Below are 19,340 nucleotides of genomic sequence, written 5' to 3'. Positions count from 1 at the left end.
GACAGAATTGCAGGGGTGCCAATACTTTTGGCCACCACTGTATGTAGGTATTATTGAAAAGTAAAAAAGGAACCGTAGCAACTCAACCATGAGTTACAGGGCTATGGTGCTTAGTGCACAAAAGTTGCCTACGCTCTGACTTAAAGCCATAAGGGACTTGGAACTTTGCAGTTACTAACAACAGCACAGCAACTGTGCACCTGGAGCTTTATGGCATGGGTTTCCATGATGGGGCAGCTGCATGCAAGCCTTATATCAGGAAGCACAATACCAGGCAACGGGTGAAGTGGTGTAAAGCTGCCATAACTGGACTCTGGAGCCGAGGAAACAAGGTCTGTGGTGTGATAGATAACACTTCTCTACCTGGTGTCTAATGGACAAGTTTGGGATTGGTGAATGCCAGAAGAACGTTACCTGCCTGACTGCATTGTGCCAACTGTAAAGCTTGGTGGAGGAGGTATAATGTTATGGGCTTGTTTTTCAATGGGTCGGCCTTGGTCATTCAGTCCAGTGAAGAGTAATCCTAATATTTCAGTACAAGACATTTTGGACAATTGTAGCTTCCAACTTTGTGGGAACAATTTGGAGAAGGTCATTTTTTGTCCCCCATGACTGTGTCCACTTCAGAAGGTCCATAACGCAATGGTTGGGTGGAGTTTGGTTCATAAGAACATGACCTGTCGCACAGAGCCCGGACCCCAACAACATCCAACACCTTTGGGATGAACTAGAATGGAGATTGTGAGCCCGGCCTCTCCTCCAACATCAGTGTCTGACCTCACAAATTCTCTTCTGGGTGAATGGTCAAAAGTTTTCACAGTCACCTCCAAAGTCTTGTAGAAATCTTCCAGGAAGAGTGGAAGCTGTTATACCAACAAACAGAATAACTTCATAATAATGCTTATGGATTTAGAATGGGAAGCCAGAAAAGCTCCTGTAGGTGGAATGTGGAGGGATCCTAATACTTTGGGCCATATTGTGTAAGTTACGACAACTTTGATAACAGTGTTCAATTGCATCCAGACATCTTAAGAAACACTGCAACACCCAGGGCTTTTCATAAAAATACAGTTGCCTTACTGCAACAATTAAAATTACCCCTTTTCCACCAAAAGTGCTTTTTAGTCCATTTCCTAGAATTTCGTGAAAACTCATTTGACTATGTCCCTTAACTCCATTTTGCAAAAAATATGGCACTTATAGACGTTCTGTGCCATTGATACTGCCCTTGAGATGTAGAGACAGATAAAAGCCAAGGTGTCTCCTTGTCTCCTTTCTCTAACGAGGTTGAATATAGGGTTTGTATATCCTCATAAAGTCAGCAACCTACAGTAGAAGTCTTAGAGCTCTAATGGATCAGACTTGTATTGGAGAAGATTTTAGGTACAAAAAGAATCAAAAACAAGTTCTGGAGAGTGACCTCAACTTTGTCCATGACCAACCGCGATCATTGCCTACTGTACCCCAAGTACCATCTGAAATAGGGGCCATACACAAAGAGACAAAACGTCAGGACTGTTATGTGTGACCTAATGTACAGCTATTGGAACATAACATGAAGTTCCCAAGGTATATACACAATGCAATAATACTTTCATTACTTATTAACACAAGTATGAAGGAGCAGGACAAGAAAATAACACCTTTCCAAAAGAAACCGCTTTCATGCTCCAGTATTGTGCAGGCAATGAAAGTACACAGAATGATTCCCTGCGAGGCGTTCATTGTGTGTAAGTGCTGACCCTAACATTATCCATAGCAATACATAGAAGAATGGCTAACACAGAACAGTACATTGTACGCAACATAAAAGTGATACCATGTATTGGTGTAATGCATTGCAAATGTCTAGTAGAGTAAAGATTTATTCTCAACTCATTTCGAAGTTGAACCAACTTCTTCATCAGGAGAACCTCTGTAGTGACTGGACTAATTTTTTTAAATCTGACCAGTGTCACTTTATGTAGTGATAACTCTGGAATGTTTTAACATATCCCATTGATTTTGAGATTGTTTTTTTCATGACACATTATACTTTATGATAGTGGTAAATTAAGTTTGATATGTTTTGAGTTTATTTATAAAAATATCAGAAATTTGACAAAAATGTAAAAAAATTGCAATTTTCAAACTTTAAATGATTATCCCTTTAATCCAGATAGTCACATCACACCAACACATTAATAAATAACATTTCCCTCATGTCTGCTTTACATCTGCACCATTTTTAAAGTATTGTTTTATTTTGTTAACATTTTAGAAGGTTTAAAAATGTAGCAGTAATTTTTCATTTTTTTTTCAAGGAAATTTACAAAACTTATTTTTATAGGGACCTGTTCAGTGAAGTGACTTTGGGGGTCCTACATATTGGAAACTACCCAAAAGTCAGACCATTTTGAAAACTGCACCCCTCACTGACTCGCCCAGGGGGATATGGGGGGACTCGGTACCCGGGCCTTCATCTTCTTGGGATGTCACAGCGGTCGGCTCCCGGGCCCGTACCCTGGGGTCACTCTTTAAAAGGGGTTGTTGCTGGTCCTCATATTTGGCGGACCAATCAAAAGAGCGGGCTCCGTACACCCACTCGGGTGCCTCGGCTGGCGGTTCTGGGAGGGAGCCGAGCAGCAGGTCCACGGAGTCGGCGCCCGGGGTTAGAGGTTCCGGGCTCAGAAGCTGCTCTAGGGCGTACGCACCCGGGGACGGAGGGATCTGCAGGAGTTCCAGGAGCAGGTCAGCGCTTTCAGCGCCCGGGACAGGGGAACTTCTCCTAACTGCTCCTGTGCTGCACGCGGCCTCCTGGCGCTCATCGGGCTCCGCCGGGGCTGGGGTGCCGCTGGTGACATGCAGCGCTGGCTGCCGCCAGGCTGCGATCTGCGCCAGCAGCCCCTCTTTCCACCTTGCAACTGCTGCTTGCTGGGCCTTCTCCACCTGCTGGTTCAGCTCCTGCACGTTGGCTTGGAGGAACTCGGCGTCCTCTGGGGGCAGTTTGGATATCGCTCCCTCCAGGGTGAGGGGGGTCGCTTGTTGCTGCAGGCCAGGGGTGGAGGCTCGGTCCTGGCTTCCATCCATGCTGGCTGCCGGATGCGGTCTGTCTAGACTGGTTAAGACCACACCCTGTCTCCACTGCTTCTCTCCTCCTCCTCTCCCCTTTCGGGGGCGGTTCCATGGCAGCCTGTTGTCGGTCACTCCTAGGGGCGGGCCCCCCACTCTAATAGACACATCTACATACATGGTCACTGGTGCTTGGGGCAGGCCTCGCCTTTGGCGCCATTCTGGGACCCGGCCCACGAAGGGAGGTGATTCCTTGTTGTCTTTGAGTACGCACATAATGGCGCCGGTTCTTCTGGGGCGGGCGCCACATTCAGTGAAGAAAAACAGTCTCTAGGCACACAATACCCGGTGATAACGGGTTTGTTCGAATCCTGTTCGTGATGCCAGGAAGAGATGACTCGCCCAGGGGGATATGGGGGGGACTCAGTACCCGGGCCTTTATCTTCTTGGGATGTCACGGCGGTCGGCTCCCGGGCCCGTACCCTGGGGTCACTCTTTAAAAGGGGTTTGTTACTTGAAGGGATGAATAACAGTTTTGTCTCGTGACGCCACCTGTGGCTCCTGGTAATGGGTACCAGCGCTGCTACAGACCTCCGGGGGTGATGGGATGGCAGCTGGGATGCTTCTGCTCCCCACAGGTGGGGCGGGCCCCCGGGGCATTGTTGAAGGAAGGGATGCAGGTGAGAGGCGGCCCGGTCGGGTTAAGGGGAATAACGGACACGCACACAGGGGATTCGCTTCAGTACCTTTACTGGTGTAAACGGCAGGTCTGGTCCAGGGTACTTAACAGGAAGGGTGCACTTCCGGACTTTCCCCAGTGAGCAGGTATAAGGGCTCCTGATCCGTTTCTCCCTCTCTCTCTCTCTGAAGCTCCTGACCCACCTGGAACTAGGCCTAGCTTCTGTACTCTTTCACTCCTTTCACCTGTATGCTTGGTGGTAGAACTTTTCTCTGGTTACCACTATCCCTGGACGCTGGGGCCTTCGTGGTTCCTAGTTCTGTAAATGCTTATAGCTTCAGGTTGACCAGGCATCTGGAATCCTCCTGGTATACCGGTTGTTCCTACTGGGCATAGAGAATCCTTTAGACGCAGACCCGGTGTCTGGTTTGTGTTCTGGGGTGAGCCTAAGATGCTCCTCTGCCCCCTTAACTCCTCTCTCCTCTCCTTGCCTCCGGCCACGCTCTAGGCCCTCAGGCTTCAGCACGTGCTTTGGGCCCTGGCTTGCCCTCAGCACAGCAGTACAACAGGTGCTGCCTCTTCACTGATCTCAAGTGCCAGCACACTCTCCCTACCCAACTCCACCCTCCAGTATATATATCCCTAACAGGGCTCCCTCTGGTGGTATGAGGTGGAAGGGTGGAGGTGTCTGTTATTGTTATGTAATGAGGGCCTCTTGTGGAGAAGTCTGTCCATGCACCCTTTTGGGTCCTGTGGTACCTGTGTGTAGCAGGGTGCCATATCACCGTATTTAAACTGCTCCTCAGGTAGATCATTAACCCTTCAGGTGCTTTTCAGGAATTAATGCAAAGTAGCATGACAGGAAAGAAAAAGTTTATTTTTACCACCTAAATTTTGATAACTTCTGAACAGGTCACTATAGCAAGAAGACTCTAAGGCCGTTATTTGGCCATTACCTGCCATGGCAAACATCAGGACCACACGATCAAGATCTCAGGGTGCAGATGAGGTTAAGGAGGAAGCCCCCACATTCTGTTAACTATTTAGATTCTGTAGTCACTATTGACAGCAGCATCTAAGGGGTTAAATGGCCATGGTCGGTGCCAATACTCATCATGGCTGATGCAGCAAGTTGTCTGCTATAGTGTACAGCTGATAGCTGCTGTATTGTCACCTGTCGGAGGATGCTAGTCTCTCATATCGCAGGTCAGTAAAAAGACGTTTTGGCGGTCATTAAGGGGTCTAACTGTAGGTCTGCTGATGAAGAAGTTGATTCATCTTCGAAACACGTTGAGAATAAAACTTTTTGGCTTAAATCCTTTATTATGTCCTCTGGATTTTTTTTAACCCAGCACAGCAGTGCAGACTACTACTCTTAGTTTCTAATTTATTAACCTACCCAATCCCGACACAGGGGGCCCGGAGCTGCTTCAATCTGGTCATCCCTTTCCTTTTCTCAAGACGATGCGACCAATATCAGCCGTATCCAAAAATCTCAATATTAGCTACCATAATATATGTATTTAAATAGACAATACCAATGGATGGGGTATATAAAGGGATAATCAAGGCTAGAATAACCTCCTTAAAACATCCTAATAGGGATTTCTGAGTTAATATTTGGATATACCATTTTTAGAGTCTCTCATTTGTTACCTATAGTTGAAACCAGATACAAATACAAAGTCTTCATTTGGAGGACCTGGTATGTTTGTGTCTTAAATAGACATCAAAATGCTTTTCATAAGTACCATGAAATCCTTTATCGTCCCTGAGATGGCGCTGCAGGGAAACTGGACGGTTTATCTTGTATCCTTCACTGATTGCAGCTGATCACTGAGGTCTCAGCCAGAGAATCCCGTGTGATCAGTTCAGAGGTGTAACTTGTAGGAGACTAAGCAAAATCTGTTACAAGACTCCCTACCTCCATGTGCCGTTTGCTATACTGGTCTCTTTTTAACAAGCTATACCCCAGATAGTAACGTATTCCCTATCAAAACGATATAGGTTAACTAACTGATCACTGGGATCGGTCCTCTAGGATTCCTTGTGTCCCTGAGAACGGGGCTCTAAATATTGAGAACTGCCTCTGAGCCCTGTCTTTAATGGAGCGGAGGACCACTTGCTCAACCTCCACTCCATTAATTGTCTGTGGGACTTCCAAAAATAGCAGAGCACTATGCAGATGTAAGGAGATTGACATACTACCCACGTTCCCCCTTGAAAAAGATGTAAATTGTTGTAATGTGAACTGTGACATTGCGATAGTGATGTTGGTATTGTGTGATGCTCGACAGTAGGGAGAGTAGGAGTTAATGGTTGGGACTAGCCCAGAGTGGGTGTGGCTACGCTGAATAGAAAGTTACAGTTTCCTATTAGAACAAAAGATAGGGCCTGGATTGCATAGAGAAAGGACCTAGGGTACAATTTGACCAGTGCCACATTCTGGGGTGTCCCTAAAGTGACAGGAGACCAGAAGAGAGATAGTGTGAGTGGAGCAGTAAGGAGGAAAAGTGACTGAGAGACAGAGTGATTCTCCGGAGATGGGTCATGGAACAGGACGCCTAGCAGTAAAGCCCAGAGTTTATAACTCCAGATGTTAACAGGCCTAGACAGGACTAAGTACATATGTGACATTTACAAGTAGTGCTGTTGCTTCCAAAGAATCCAGCAACTGTTACAAATAACACAAGCACAGGAAACAGGAAGTGTTGTGCTTCAAAAGCATCCAGCAACTAGAGGGGTTAACACAGTCACAAGAGACAGGGAGTGTTTTACCAGAGTCCCAGGGGATTGTGGGGAATTTGTTATTGTAGTGTGGCTTAAGCCGAAGAGAAAGGTGGTGTGTTATCTGGATCTGACAGAAGGCAACTGAACAGGATTCAGACCAGGAGAGAAATTAAACACAAGTCAGATAAACTCCCTGAACTAACTAAAAGTATTATTGGGCAGGAAGATAAGGACAGGAAGCAATTATGTCACAGGGATCATCTCCCACATCAAACCCTCCCCCCTCCATCTCAATGCAGGATAAAGAATGCTGTGTACTATTGTGTCCTTGTGAAGGAAAAGCCTGTGGTTGTGTATGCCTAGAAGTATGCTGCTAAGAGATCTGATCTGTGCTGAATTATGCTACTGAAGAGACTGTAATACTGTGCCTTGTGAAGAAACTACTGTATTGTTACTAGAGCCGGTTGCACAAGAAACTCAGACTGTACTGTAATGAAGATTGTTGCAGTAATAACCCTGAATTGCCGTGCTTCAGATTAAATTCCACTGTTAAACTGTTGAAAAAGACTATTGTCAGATGTGTCTGGTCAGCAAGTGAATCTATTGTGTGCTTGAGAGAAGCTGCAGCCTATGGTCACCCTGAGTAATGGTTCCCCCAGCATTCCAAAGAATTCATGAAACCCGTCTCGCCCTATCTGAACCTAGCGGCATGCGTGTAACACCTAGAGTGTCCTGGGCGGGAGTTCCAGAGCATCAGCATTAGAGAAGATAAGTACCGGCCATACTGGCACCACAGCCCACCTAAGGGAAAAGAAAATTCGGAACTGCGGGTTGAGTAAAGGACTCTTGCTAGCTGAACTGTAGTATCAAGCTGGGTTGTGGTGAAGTAGTGAGGAATAGCGAATACAGAGAACAAGTAAGGGGAAGGAATTGAAACTGCAGAAAATGCTCTTAAATGTGAAGGAAACGTTCATAAGGTTGTTCATCCGCTATCTCCTGTATATATTCCCTACCAAGTTCCCGTTCAGTATAAAGTTTATTTTTGAATGGTGGTCTCCCTCGTTGAACTGGGAAACATCTAGACTTGGCAAACCAGCATAATCGGTTACAGACGGCCTGCACGGGCGTAGCGCCCTCACTGCACAAGTCCACACACCCAGCCATGACCCCCACTTTCATGTAACGTGCCAGGGTGCAAGAGACGAGTATCTCGCCCACGGCTAGAGGCCCGCTCAATGTTGCACGCAGCCTAGTGGAGGTCCTGCATGGTCACCTTTTACTCCGTTCATGATAGGGTTCTGCAGCGCACAGTTCCCTGATTCCACAGCCCCATTCTCTGGATCGCTATGGGGCCCAGCGATGAGACCCCCAAAGATCAGTAAGTTATTCTCTATCCATACTAAGTTAGAACTTTGGGACTAGCCCATTTATGAGGCCGAGTGCTACCTTTGATAACCCAATTATTGACAGTACCTTGAAACAAAAAAGGGATTGCATACTTTCAGTCATACAGAATTTCTAGGATATGCTATCATATATTAGATGACATTTGTTTTACAAAGTCCTGTTTTATTCCATATAGCTCTCCCCACCCATAAGAAATTGTATACTCCCCTTAGTTTCATTTAACAGAAACTGGATGAAAACCCAGGATGTTAAACACAATACAATCTACACGCACGAAGCACCATGGTCGGAATACAACCCAAGACCACCGTGCAGTGAAACAGCTCTGCTACGCATGGTGCCTAGGGGCATATCAGTCTCTTCTGTTCTGCATAAAGAGTTCAGGACGGCCAATAAAACATGTTATGCTGTTGAAATATGGAAATCTTCTATGGCCCATTTTATTTGTGTAGTGTCCTTTAAGTCAGTGACATTTCTGTATACGATAAAATCAGAATTCCCTTAGGCAAACTTAATTTTCTATTTAAGAAGTCAGTTATCTTGCATTGTGTAGCCATCATCTGGCCTCGGGCACTCTCAGGATCTCAGGTTCTTTGATTTTTATTTTAATGCATTCTCACAGTGACCCTTGGCTTTTAAGCATATTGAAGCATCTCGCAGCCTCTCAAGACATCTGATGGTTTCTTCGCTTTTGTGTTAGTGGCTTCAAAGCTAAAAATCTCCTAAACTGGCAGATGTGAGGCTGGCGTTTTGGGTCAGAGGCACATCAGAATTTAACATTTTTTATTTTATTTTTTATTTACTGATAGAGAACAAACATAATTCAAGACAAAGCGATATTTATATAGTGTTCACCATCCAAACTTTTATTTTTGGAAAAATCTGATTACTAACAAAAAAAAGGAGATAAGTACTGGTCTGACTTGGCTCGAAACGTTGGAGCCCGTCGGCCAGGGTAGACAAACAGGAATCCAATTAGAAAGAATGAACTGGAAGCTCTGGTAAAAGAATTTCTTACTTTATTAGAATTCCATTAATAGATCGTTATAACAAGACAGTATTCAGAGGTTAACGCGTTTCGGCTTCAACAGTCTTAGTCGTAACACTCATATCTATCTATCTATCTATCTATCTATCTATCTATCTTTCATATAAGTATTATTGACCTTCTATAAGAAGCTAACTTACCAATGTATATGTTTTTCTTTACTTTTGCTCTGGACAAGCATGACTTCGTCATAGTCCTGGTGTCTCAGGTGGAGCACAACCATTTGTACATATTGAGAACCTTTTGCGACTTGTCTGATTAGAAGTATCCATATGAATGTTGTGGACTTCTTCAGTATTTCCCCCAGGTCCAGTTGCTTTTATGTACCCATACTGTATGTAATATACATCATTGTTAAGTTACAGTAAAGCCTTGATCAAAGCTGGTCTAACACCACACACAGATTGCATTACGTGACCCACACGCTCACTTAAGACTATAGTCAAGGTCCTTTTTGATATATGGAATGTCTAATACTGTTTTTTCTTTTTGTCTTTTCACTTCCATAGCCAGAAAACCTGTTACTGGCTTCTAAGCTAAAAGGCGCAGCTGTTAAATTGGCCGATTTTGGACTCGCTATAGAGGTGGAAGGTGAACAGCAGGCATGGTTTGGTAAGTAATTTAATACCGGCAACAATCCGATTCCTGACTAATAAATAATTTAATATGTTTTTAACCTCTAAATACTGCATGTATTGTGGACCTTACAGGCTATGAATACATTTGAAATGTAAAAAACAACAATTTTTTCATAGGTTAGTAATAGATAATTAAATTGCAGTCTTCAATTTTCATTCTTTCATTGATTTTCAGACCCACTGATACACAGTTTGCAGCACGATCCAAGTTTCAGATATTTTTCTTGCAGGAGTGTCCCTTCCTGGAATATATGCTGGATGTGAGCTCTATGTGTGTTATTAGGTCATATATTAGCACAGCTTCTATTCTGCACTTATTTCCTTATCAATTGCAATTCTACTTTTTGCATTTGTTGCTCTGCTCTTTACTTTACATTAAAAAGTTAAATTAAAAAGTTAACCTTAGTTTTGCAAGTGAGAATGCCAGTTGATGTGTTTATGGGTACTTTTCTGGGGTCACGGATCCTTGGAGGATCAAGTTCAAATAGAATTTCCCGGAGTTAGCAGTTTCATGTGAATTCAAACTCTTTAACATTCAATTTGCAGTTCTCAAATAAAAACAACTTGCCCTGCACCATTTCCCACACTGTTTAAAGGGAATCTGTCAGCAGGTTTTGCAATGTAATCCGAGGGCAGCATGAGGTAGGGGCTGAGACACTGATTTCAGTGATGTGTCACTTATTAGGCTGTGTGCTGTTGTTTCAATACAATGAGAGTTTTATCAGCAGGAGATTATCACTTCCTGGACTAGCTGCCTGGTGCCTCCTGGTCCAGCCCCACCCCCCGCACTGATTAGCAGCTTACTGTTAATATACAATGAGAAACACAGTAGCCCACATTTTGAGATTCAAAATAGGGTGGTGTGGATAAATAGCCACTCACACCCCATATCTGTGTCGCCAACTTGAACAAAATATATGTAAACAGGAGAAGAAACAAGTATATTGGCATACAAAAGTTTATTATAGATTCGTATAAAATTCCATTAATAAATAGCAAAAAGGTATGTATCATAAGGTGCAGACATACAGATCCGAAGAAACCCCGCTAGGGTAATATAGATAAATACAAAAAAAGAGGGCAAGGATATCATTAAAAACACAAAAACACAAAAATTACAAAAATAGCACAGATATCCGCCCAAAAGGAGGAGACAGAAAGAGGTGGTATACATGGACAAAAAACATGGCACTTAGTGTGTGGGGATCACGTATACCATGGTCCTGTACAGTAAATCCATTACCATAATGCGTATCATGTACAGGGCATTGGTAACTCACCCCAATAGATGTCACACGTAGCGAAGGGACCAAATGAGGGCCGGTGTCTGTCAAGGAGGGCAGCCTCGACGCGCGTTTCGCGGGTGCTTTTTCGAGAGGCGTAGATAGAGAAAGTGCAAGGACCTTTTTAAATGCGTAGCTCCGCCCCCTCAGGACATCACGTGTGTGGTCATGTGATGATTCAAGATGGCCGTCAGTGGAGTGATACAGACGGCGCATGCGCCGAGATAGCCAACACCACCCCGGGCCCCGCGCCGCCCATCATGACGCGGGCGCAACCCGGAAGTGTCGGAAAGACCACATCCGGGAGGCGCGCCGGCGCCATAGAGATAGACGGCGCGAGGGCAGGGGGAGCGAGCAACCCAGCGCATGCGCACAGCAACACTCCACAGACGGTTCCCTATGTCACAGTGCAGCGAGCTGCAGCTCCATATATAGGCTGTCATACAGTGAAAGACATGAGGAGTAACAAAGTATAATGGGCACTGCAGTGAACGAGAATAGCATTGGACACAAGAAATACAAAAAGAGGAGAATATATAAACGAAAAAGGGGTGAGAGAAGAGGGGGAGGGGGGAAGGGGTATACAAATAAATACCTATAAATGAGACAAATAGGAAGGAAAACAAATAACAACAACAAAATGATGAACAGACAAATATATCGTTGTGGATCACTCCTCCAAAAAATAATAAAAATAATTGCTGTTGAGGAAACTCCGATACATCTGATATCTGGACATCAAAATGGAAATCAGGTGGGGTCCTTAAAGAAAAATCACAGAAAAACAAATCAAAAACATAATTAAAAAACAAGATAAAGAAGTTAAAAAGACAGAAAACCAGAATAGCCCCCATATGGAAATATATACAGCAGGGGTCACAGGAGAGCACATCAATCAGTTACATCAGGTATCCCATAGTCCAAAAAATAGGATATGGACTAATGGTAAATATTGCACAGAGCGCAGAACCAAGATAGGTAAAATCAAAGAAATGGCGCAAACCCCAGATTCTCATTCAGACCACGTGGCGCCATAGTATCCAGATTAATGATCCACCTCGCCTCCTTTTGTGCCAGGAGGCGTTTGGCATTCCCACCCCGAGAGCCCAGACCAACTGCATCAATGCCCCGTATTTTCAGTGACCGCGGATCACAATTGTGAACAGTCCTGAAATGTCGAGGCAGTGTCTTGAGCTCCCGGGGATCAGTGGCCGACCGGGCCGCACCAATGTCCCTGACGTGTTCACGAACCCTGATACGTAACTCCCTAGATGTTAAACCAACATATATTAGCCCACACCCACATGTGGCATAATATACCACATGTGTCGTGCTACAGGAAATATAGAGACGGATATCAAAATGGCAGGAGCCGTCAGAGCTCGTGAATGATGTACTACGTAGGACATTGGTGCAGGCCACACAGTGTCCACATGGGAAAGTACCCATCCTAGGGCCACGGGATCCAAAAGGATTGGATATAGGAGGAATGTAATGACTAGTAACTAGTAAGTTCCCTAGAGTGTTCGACCGTCGTGGTGTCATATACGGAGCTTCTCCAATGTGTTCCCGAAGGGAAGGCTCCGCATTCAAGATGTTCCAATGCCGAGAGAGGATCCGCCGCATAGCCCCCCACTCATGATTGAATGTGGAGATGTAGCGGATCCTCTCATGTGCCCCATATGTGTGTCTGGGAGGGGGATGAATAAGATGGTCCCGGGAGGTATTACGGGCCCTCCTATAGCCACGGCCTATGCATCGATTGCTATAGCCACATTGTCGGAAGCGTTCGGCCAAATCAGAGGCCCGTTTCTCGAAATAAAAGTTTGTGGAGCAGATCCGCCTCATCCTGAGGAACTGTCCAACAGTAACGGCCCGAATAGTTGACGAATCATGTGTAGAAGCAGCATGTATCAGAGAATTCACTGAGGTAGACTTTCTGAATAGATCAGTCTGGATCCGATTTTCTGAATCCACTACAAGTGTGATATCCAGAAAATCGATCCGCTTAGGATGGTAAGTGTACGTCAGCTTCACAGCACGATCATTGGAATTTAAACGTGCCATGAAGTCATCAAGCTCCTCCACTGTCCCATGCCAAAAGAATAGAATATCATCAATATACCTCATCCATGACACGACATGGTCCTCGCTCTGCGTCCCCTCATCACCAAAAATCTCCCTCTCCCAGGAAGAGATTGGCGTACGAGGGGGCACAGGCCGCCCCCATCGCTGTGCCACGGATTTGGAGGTATATTCTATCTTTGAATAAGAAGTAATTATGGCAAAGGACAAACTGGAGGAGCTCAAGGATGAATTCTCTGGAAGGGCCGCTCAGGTTGGAGCCCCCCAGGAAGAGGCGGGCCGCCGACAAACCAAGATCGTGGCTAATACAAGTATAGAGGCTCTCGACGTCGGCCGTGACTAGGAGGGTGTCATCCGCAACCAGGGCACCGTCAACCCGGGTAAGGACGTCCGTTGTGTCTTTGATGTAAGATGTAAGATTTCCAACAAGTGGGCGTAGGTGGGTATCGATATACTGAGAAATGGGGCCACACAAACCGTGTAGTCCAGACACAATCGGACGTCCAGGCGGGTTGAGGGTGTCCTTGTGAATTTTTGGGAGTAAGTAGAATGTGGCAGTTTTCGGGAAACGGACCGTCAAAGCCTCCGTTTGTCAATAATGCCCGATTCACATGCCCGGCCCAAAATCCTCTGGAGTGCGTCAGAGAAGGAGGCCGTAGGATTAGATGGTAGTCTTTATATGTCTGGGGATCTCTAAGTTGGCGTAACGCCTCTTTCTCATATTGGGAGCAAGGCCACAAGACAATATTCCCTCCCTTGTCTGCTGGTTTGATAACTGTATCAGGCAAAGATCGTAATTGATTAAGTGCCGTGCGCTGGGAGAAAGTGAGGTTGTCAAAACGCCTCCTAGTGGGGAGGCACCTCAGTTCCTCAGCCACCACATGCATAAAAATCTCAATTGCAGGACATAGAGACAAGGGAGGGAATTTTGTAGGCCTAGGTTTTCTCGTTTGTGGCAACCCACCTTTCCGACACTTCCGGGTTGCGCCCGCGTCATGATGGGCGGTGCGGGGCCCGGGGGGGGTGTTGGCTATCCCGGCGCATGCGCCGTCTGTATCACTCCACTGACGGCCATCTTGAATCATCACATGACCACACACGTGATGTCCTGAGGGGGCGGAATTTAAAAAGGTCCTTGCACTTTCTCTATCTACGCCTCTCGAAAAAGCACCCGCGAAACGCGCGTCGAGGCTGCCCTCCTTGACAGACACCGGCCCTCATTTGGTCCCTTCGCTACGTGTGACATCTATTGGGGTGAGTTACCAATGCCCTGTACATGATACGCATTATGGCAATGGATTTACTGTACAGGACCATGGTATACGTGATCCCCACACACTAAGTGCCATGTTTTTTGTCCATGTATACCACCTCTTTTTGTCTCCTCCTTTTGGGCGGATATCTGTGCTATTTTTGTAATTTTTGTGTTTTTGTGTTATTCATGATATCCTTGCCCTCTTTTTTTGTATTTATCTATATTACCCTAGCGGGGTTTCCTCGGATCTGTATGTCTGCACCTTATGATACATACCTTTTTGCTATTTATTAATGGAATTTTATACGAATCTATAATAAACTTTTGTATGCCAATATACTTGTTTCTTCTCATATTTACATATGTTAATATACAATGTACACAGAGCGTGGCCAATCAGGGATGTGGGCGGGGTTAGCTTTCTGAACTTTGCTGCACAATTGGCCACATTTGGGCAAAGTTAGAGCCACATGCCCAGCAGCAGCTAAGAGGTAAAATAGATAAATACCCTGGAACCGAATTTTCTGAAATTCCTTTATGGTCAATTATAATTTTGACATGTATTACATTTGGCATTCTGACAGGTCATAAAATCTAATTTTCCGAGGCACATTGAACATACTGGTCATGGATTTTTTAGCAATCAATGGAGCATTTATGAAATCATTTGCATCATTACAATTTGTTGTGTCATTTATGGGACAAATTGAAATGATTATTTCGATGAAAAGGATACGAGCGTGGCCGGCATCACAAACACAGCCGAACCTTCTAAGATCTCTGAGGAGTAATCACATCGGATTCTAGCATGGAAGGGAAAGAGAATTTACAATGAGGAATCTAATTACAAATTTACACATTTCTGAATCTTTAAAAATAATTCTACTTTTCTTACAGGAATGGGAAAAATGATTCATACTGACATCTGCATTTTGCAGGTTTTATATCATTGACAGTATTACCTCATATTGAATGCTCAATGGGATTGTCCAGGATTTGAAATATTGGCTTCTTTCTTACAAAATTAATGACAAACCTGTCCATTGGTTGTGTGTGGTAACTCAGCTCAGGATCATTCACTTAAAGGGAATCTGTAAGCAGATTGTGTCAGCAGCATAATGTAGAGGCAGAGACCCTGATTCCAGTGACGTATCACTTACTGGGCTGCTTGATGCAGTTTTGTTAAAATTACTGTTTTCTCTTTTGTAGATCTAGCAGTGCTCGGAATGCTGGGCTGTGTATGACCCCGCCCACACCCCTGATTGGCAACTTCCTGTGTACACTGTCAGCAAACTACCAATTAGTGGTGGGGGGCGGGGTTACAAAGATTAGCTTGGACTACCTGTAAGGTGACACCTAGTCTTACAGTGATAATCTCCTGCTCATAAAACACTGATTATATAGAAACTACAGCACACAGCCTAATAAGTGATACATCCCTGGAAAAGTCTCTCTGCCCCTACATTATGCTGCTCTCAGATTAAATAGCAAAAACTTTCTGACATATTGCCTTTAATTGGAACTGACCTGCCATACCATTTATAATCCAAGACCAAGTGTGGCGCTGAAGAAAGCAGCCATGTTTTTCTACTACTGGGAACTTCTTCAGGGAAACTATTTCTGATCCCTCTTTTACCAACATATTAGTGTTGCAGTGGCAAAACTTTAACCTAACCTTGGGGAGACTGACTGACCAGGTTCTTGTGGTCATAAATAATGAAATCACAGTTTTTTTTTAAGTTACATTTCTTTTTTTGTTTCATGTTATTCATTGCTGTTCTTGTACCAAATTCTTTGTAGTTAGTAAATTTTGCACAAGCTCAAAAAAATTGCCTTTTGGTCTTTGACCTATTTTGTCACTCTTTAGAACAAATTTTTGCACTAAATGGTTCAAAAAATTGCTGCAAAATTACATCACTCTAGATGGGGAATGAAGTTCATTTGGGGCAAATTTTGCAACTTTTTAAAAAATCGTAATTAATGAGTTAATGAATCAACTGAAAGTCCTATACCCTGGCTACAATGACGAACATAAAAAAAAACCCAGACGAACACATGTAAAATAGACTTAATAAAAGGCGCAAACAAAAAGAAGAATTAGGCGCACATGAAAAACAGGCAAAAAACAGCAAAAACTAGAAAAAAAGGCATAAATGCAATGATGACTCAGAACAATAGTCTTATTTCTGAGTTGCTGGCTGTGCTGGGTTTGAAGAGAATTGTCCACTGGGTGGCGCCCTGCATTCTATTTATGCACAAAGACCGACCTGTCAATCATAGTGAGCTGAATGGGCAAAGCAACCAAAGCGGATTCTTCTCCTCAAGCCCAACTTATAACACTGGTCATGACCTAGGACCAATATGAAGGCTTTGTTTTCTTTAAAACATGGCAGATAGTTTGACCCTAAGTCTGCTGTTAGATTTTGGTGACAAATTAACATTAGTACTACCTTTTCCTATGGATAAAAGAACCTTTAACCCCTTAAGCCCCGCGGGTGGTTTGCACGTTAATGACCGGGCCAATTTTTACAATTCTGACCACTGTCACTTTATGAGGTAATTACTCTGGAACGCTTCAACGGATCCCCCTGATTCTGAGATTGTTTTTTCGTGACATATTGTACTTCATGATTGTGGAAAAATTTCTTCGATATCACTTGCGTTTATTTGTGAAAAAAACGGAAATTTGGCGAAAATTTTGAAAATTTTGCAATTTTCAAAATTTTAATTTTTAAGCCCTGAAATCAGAGCGATATGTCACACAAAAGAGTTAATAAATAACATTTCCCACATGTCTACTTTACATCAGCACAATTTTGGAACCAAAATTTTTTTTTGTTAGGGAGCTATAAGGGTTAAAAGTTGACCAGCGATTTCTCATTTTTCCAACAAAATTTATAAAACCATTTTTTTAGGGACCACATCACATTTGAAGTCACTTGGAGAGGTCTTTATGACAGAAAATACACAAAAGTGACACCATTCTAAAAACTGCACCCCTCAAGGTGCTCAAAACCACATTCAAGAACTTTATTAACCCTTCAGGTGCTTCACAGGAATTTTTTGAATGTGGAAGAAAAAAATGAACATTTAACTTTTTTCACAAAAATGTTACTTTAGACCCAATTTTTTTTATTTTCACTGGGGTAACAAGAAAAAATGGACCCCAAAATTTGTTGTGCAATTTCCCCTGGGCACGCAGATACCCAATATTTGGGGAAGAAACACTGTTTGGGCGCACGGCAGGGCTCGGAAGGGAAGGAGCGCCATTTGACTTTTTGATTGTAAAATTTGCTTGAATAATTAGCGGACGCCATGTTGTGTTTGGAGAGCCCCTGTGTGCCCAAACTTTGGAGCTCCCCCACAAGTGACCCCATTTTGGAAACTAGACCCCCCAAGGCACATTTATAGATGCATAGTGAGCACTTGGAACCCCCAGGTGCTTCACAAATTGATTTGTAAAAATGAAAAAGTGAAAAAAAAAACACTTTTTCATTTTTACGAATCAATTTGTGAAGCACCTGGGGTTCCAAGTGCTCACTATGCATCTAGATAGGTGCCTTGGGGGGTCTAGTTTCCAAAATGGGGTCACTTGTGGGGGAGCTCCAATGTTTGGGCACACAGGGACTCTCTAAATACAACATGGTATCCGCTAACAAATTGAATGGAAAATCGGCTCAAATTGTTAGCGGACACCACATTGCGTTTGGAGAGCCCCTCTGTGCCCAAACTTTGGAGCTCCCCCACAAGTGACCCCATTTTGGAAACTAGACCCCCCAAGGCACCTTTCTAGATGCATAGTGAGCACTTGGAACCCCCAGTTGCTTCACAAATTGATTCGTAAAAATGAAAAAGTGAAAAAAAAAACACTTTTTCATTTTTACGAATCAATTTGTGAAGCACCTAGGGGTTCCAAGTGCTCACTATGCATCTAGATAGGTGCCTTGGGGGGTCTAGTTTCCAAAATGGGGTCACTTGTGGGGGAGCTCCAATGTTTGGGCACACAGGGACTCTCTAAATGCAACATGGTATCCGCTAACAAATTGAATGGAAAATCGGCTCAAATTGTTAGCGGACACCACATTGCGTTTGGAGAGCCCCTCTGTGCCCAAACTTTGGAGCTCCCCCACAAGTGACCCCATTTTGGAAACTAGACCCCCCAAGGCACCTTTCTAGATGCATAGTGAGCACTTAGAACCCCCAGGTGCTTCACAAATTGATTCGTAATAATGAAAAAGTGAAAAAAAAACACTTTTTCATTTTTATGAATCAATTTGTGAAGCACCTGCGGTTCCAAGTGCTCACTATGCATCTAGATAGGTGTCTTGGGGGGTCTAGTTTCCAAAATGGGGTCACTTGTGGGGGAGCTCCAATGTTTGGGCACACAGGGACTCTCCAAATGCAACATGATATCCGCTAACAATTTGAGCCGACAATTTGTTAGCGGATATCATGTTGCATTTGGAGAGTCCCTGTGTGCCCAAACATTGGAGCTCCCCCACAAGTGACCCCATTTTGGAAACTAGACCCCCCAAGGCACCTATCTAGATTCATAGTGAGCACTTGGAACCCCAGGTGCTTCACAAATTGATTCATAAATATGAAAAAGTGTTTTTTTTTTCACTTTTTCATTATTACGAATCAATTTGTGAAGCACCTGGGGGTTCCAAGTGCTCACTATGCATCTAGAAAGGTGCCTTGGGGGATCTAGTTTCCAAAATGGGGTCACTTGTGGGGGAGCTCCAAAGTTTGGGCACAGAGGGGCTCTCCAAACGCAATGTGGTGTCCGCTAACAATTTGAGCCGATTTTCCATTCAATTTGTTAGCGGATACCATGTTGCATTTAGAGAGTCCCTGTGTGCCCAAACATTGGAGCTCCCCCACAAGTGACCCCATTTTGGAAACTAGACCCCCCAAGGCACCTATCTAGATTCATAGTGAGCACTTGGAACCCCAGGTGCTTCACAAATTGATTCATAAAAATGAAAAAGTGTTTTTTTTTTCACTTTTTCATTTTTACGAATCAATTTGTGAAGCACCTGGGGGTTCCAAGTGCTCACTATGCATCTAGATAGGTGCCTTGGGGGGTCTAGTTTCCAAAATGGGGTCACTTGTGGGGGAGCTCCAATGTTTGGGCACACAGGGGCTCTCCAAACGCAACATG

At 44.1% G+C, this 19,340-nt stretch overlaps 1 protein-coding gene across 3 annotated transcripts in view; it reads left to right on the top strand.

The window, feature by feature from the left end:
* Positions 1-19,340, top strand: part of CAMK2A (calcium/calmodulin dependent protein kinase II alpha) — a 319,535-nt gene that overhangs the window by 176,167 nt on the left and 124,028 nt on the right. For all 3 annotated transcript variants that reach the window (XM_073649789.1, XM_073649790.1, XM_073649791.1), the window contains exon 7: positions 9,425-9,527. In XM_073649789.1, coding sequence (XP_073505890.1) covers positions 9,425-9,527 — 103 coding nt within the window. The remainder of the gene's footprint in view (positions 1-9,424; positions 9,528-19,340) is intronic.

This window comes from Phyllobates terribilis, unplaced genomic scaffold, assembly GCF_046119375.1.
Source record: "Phyllobates terribilis strain yellow unplaced genomic scaffold, ASM4611937v1 Scaffold_10__3_contigs__length_209671492, whole genome shotgun sequence".
Lineage (NCBI taxonomy): Eukaryota > Metazoa > Chordata > Amphibia > Anura > Dendrobatidae > Phyllobates > Phyllobates terribilis.
This window is presented reverse-complemented; position numbering and strand designations above follow the sequence as displayed.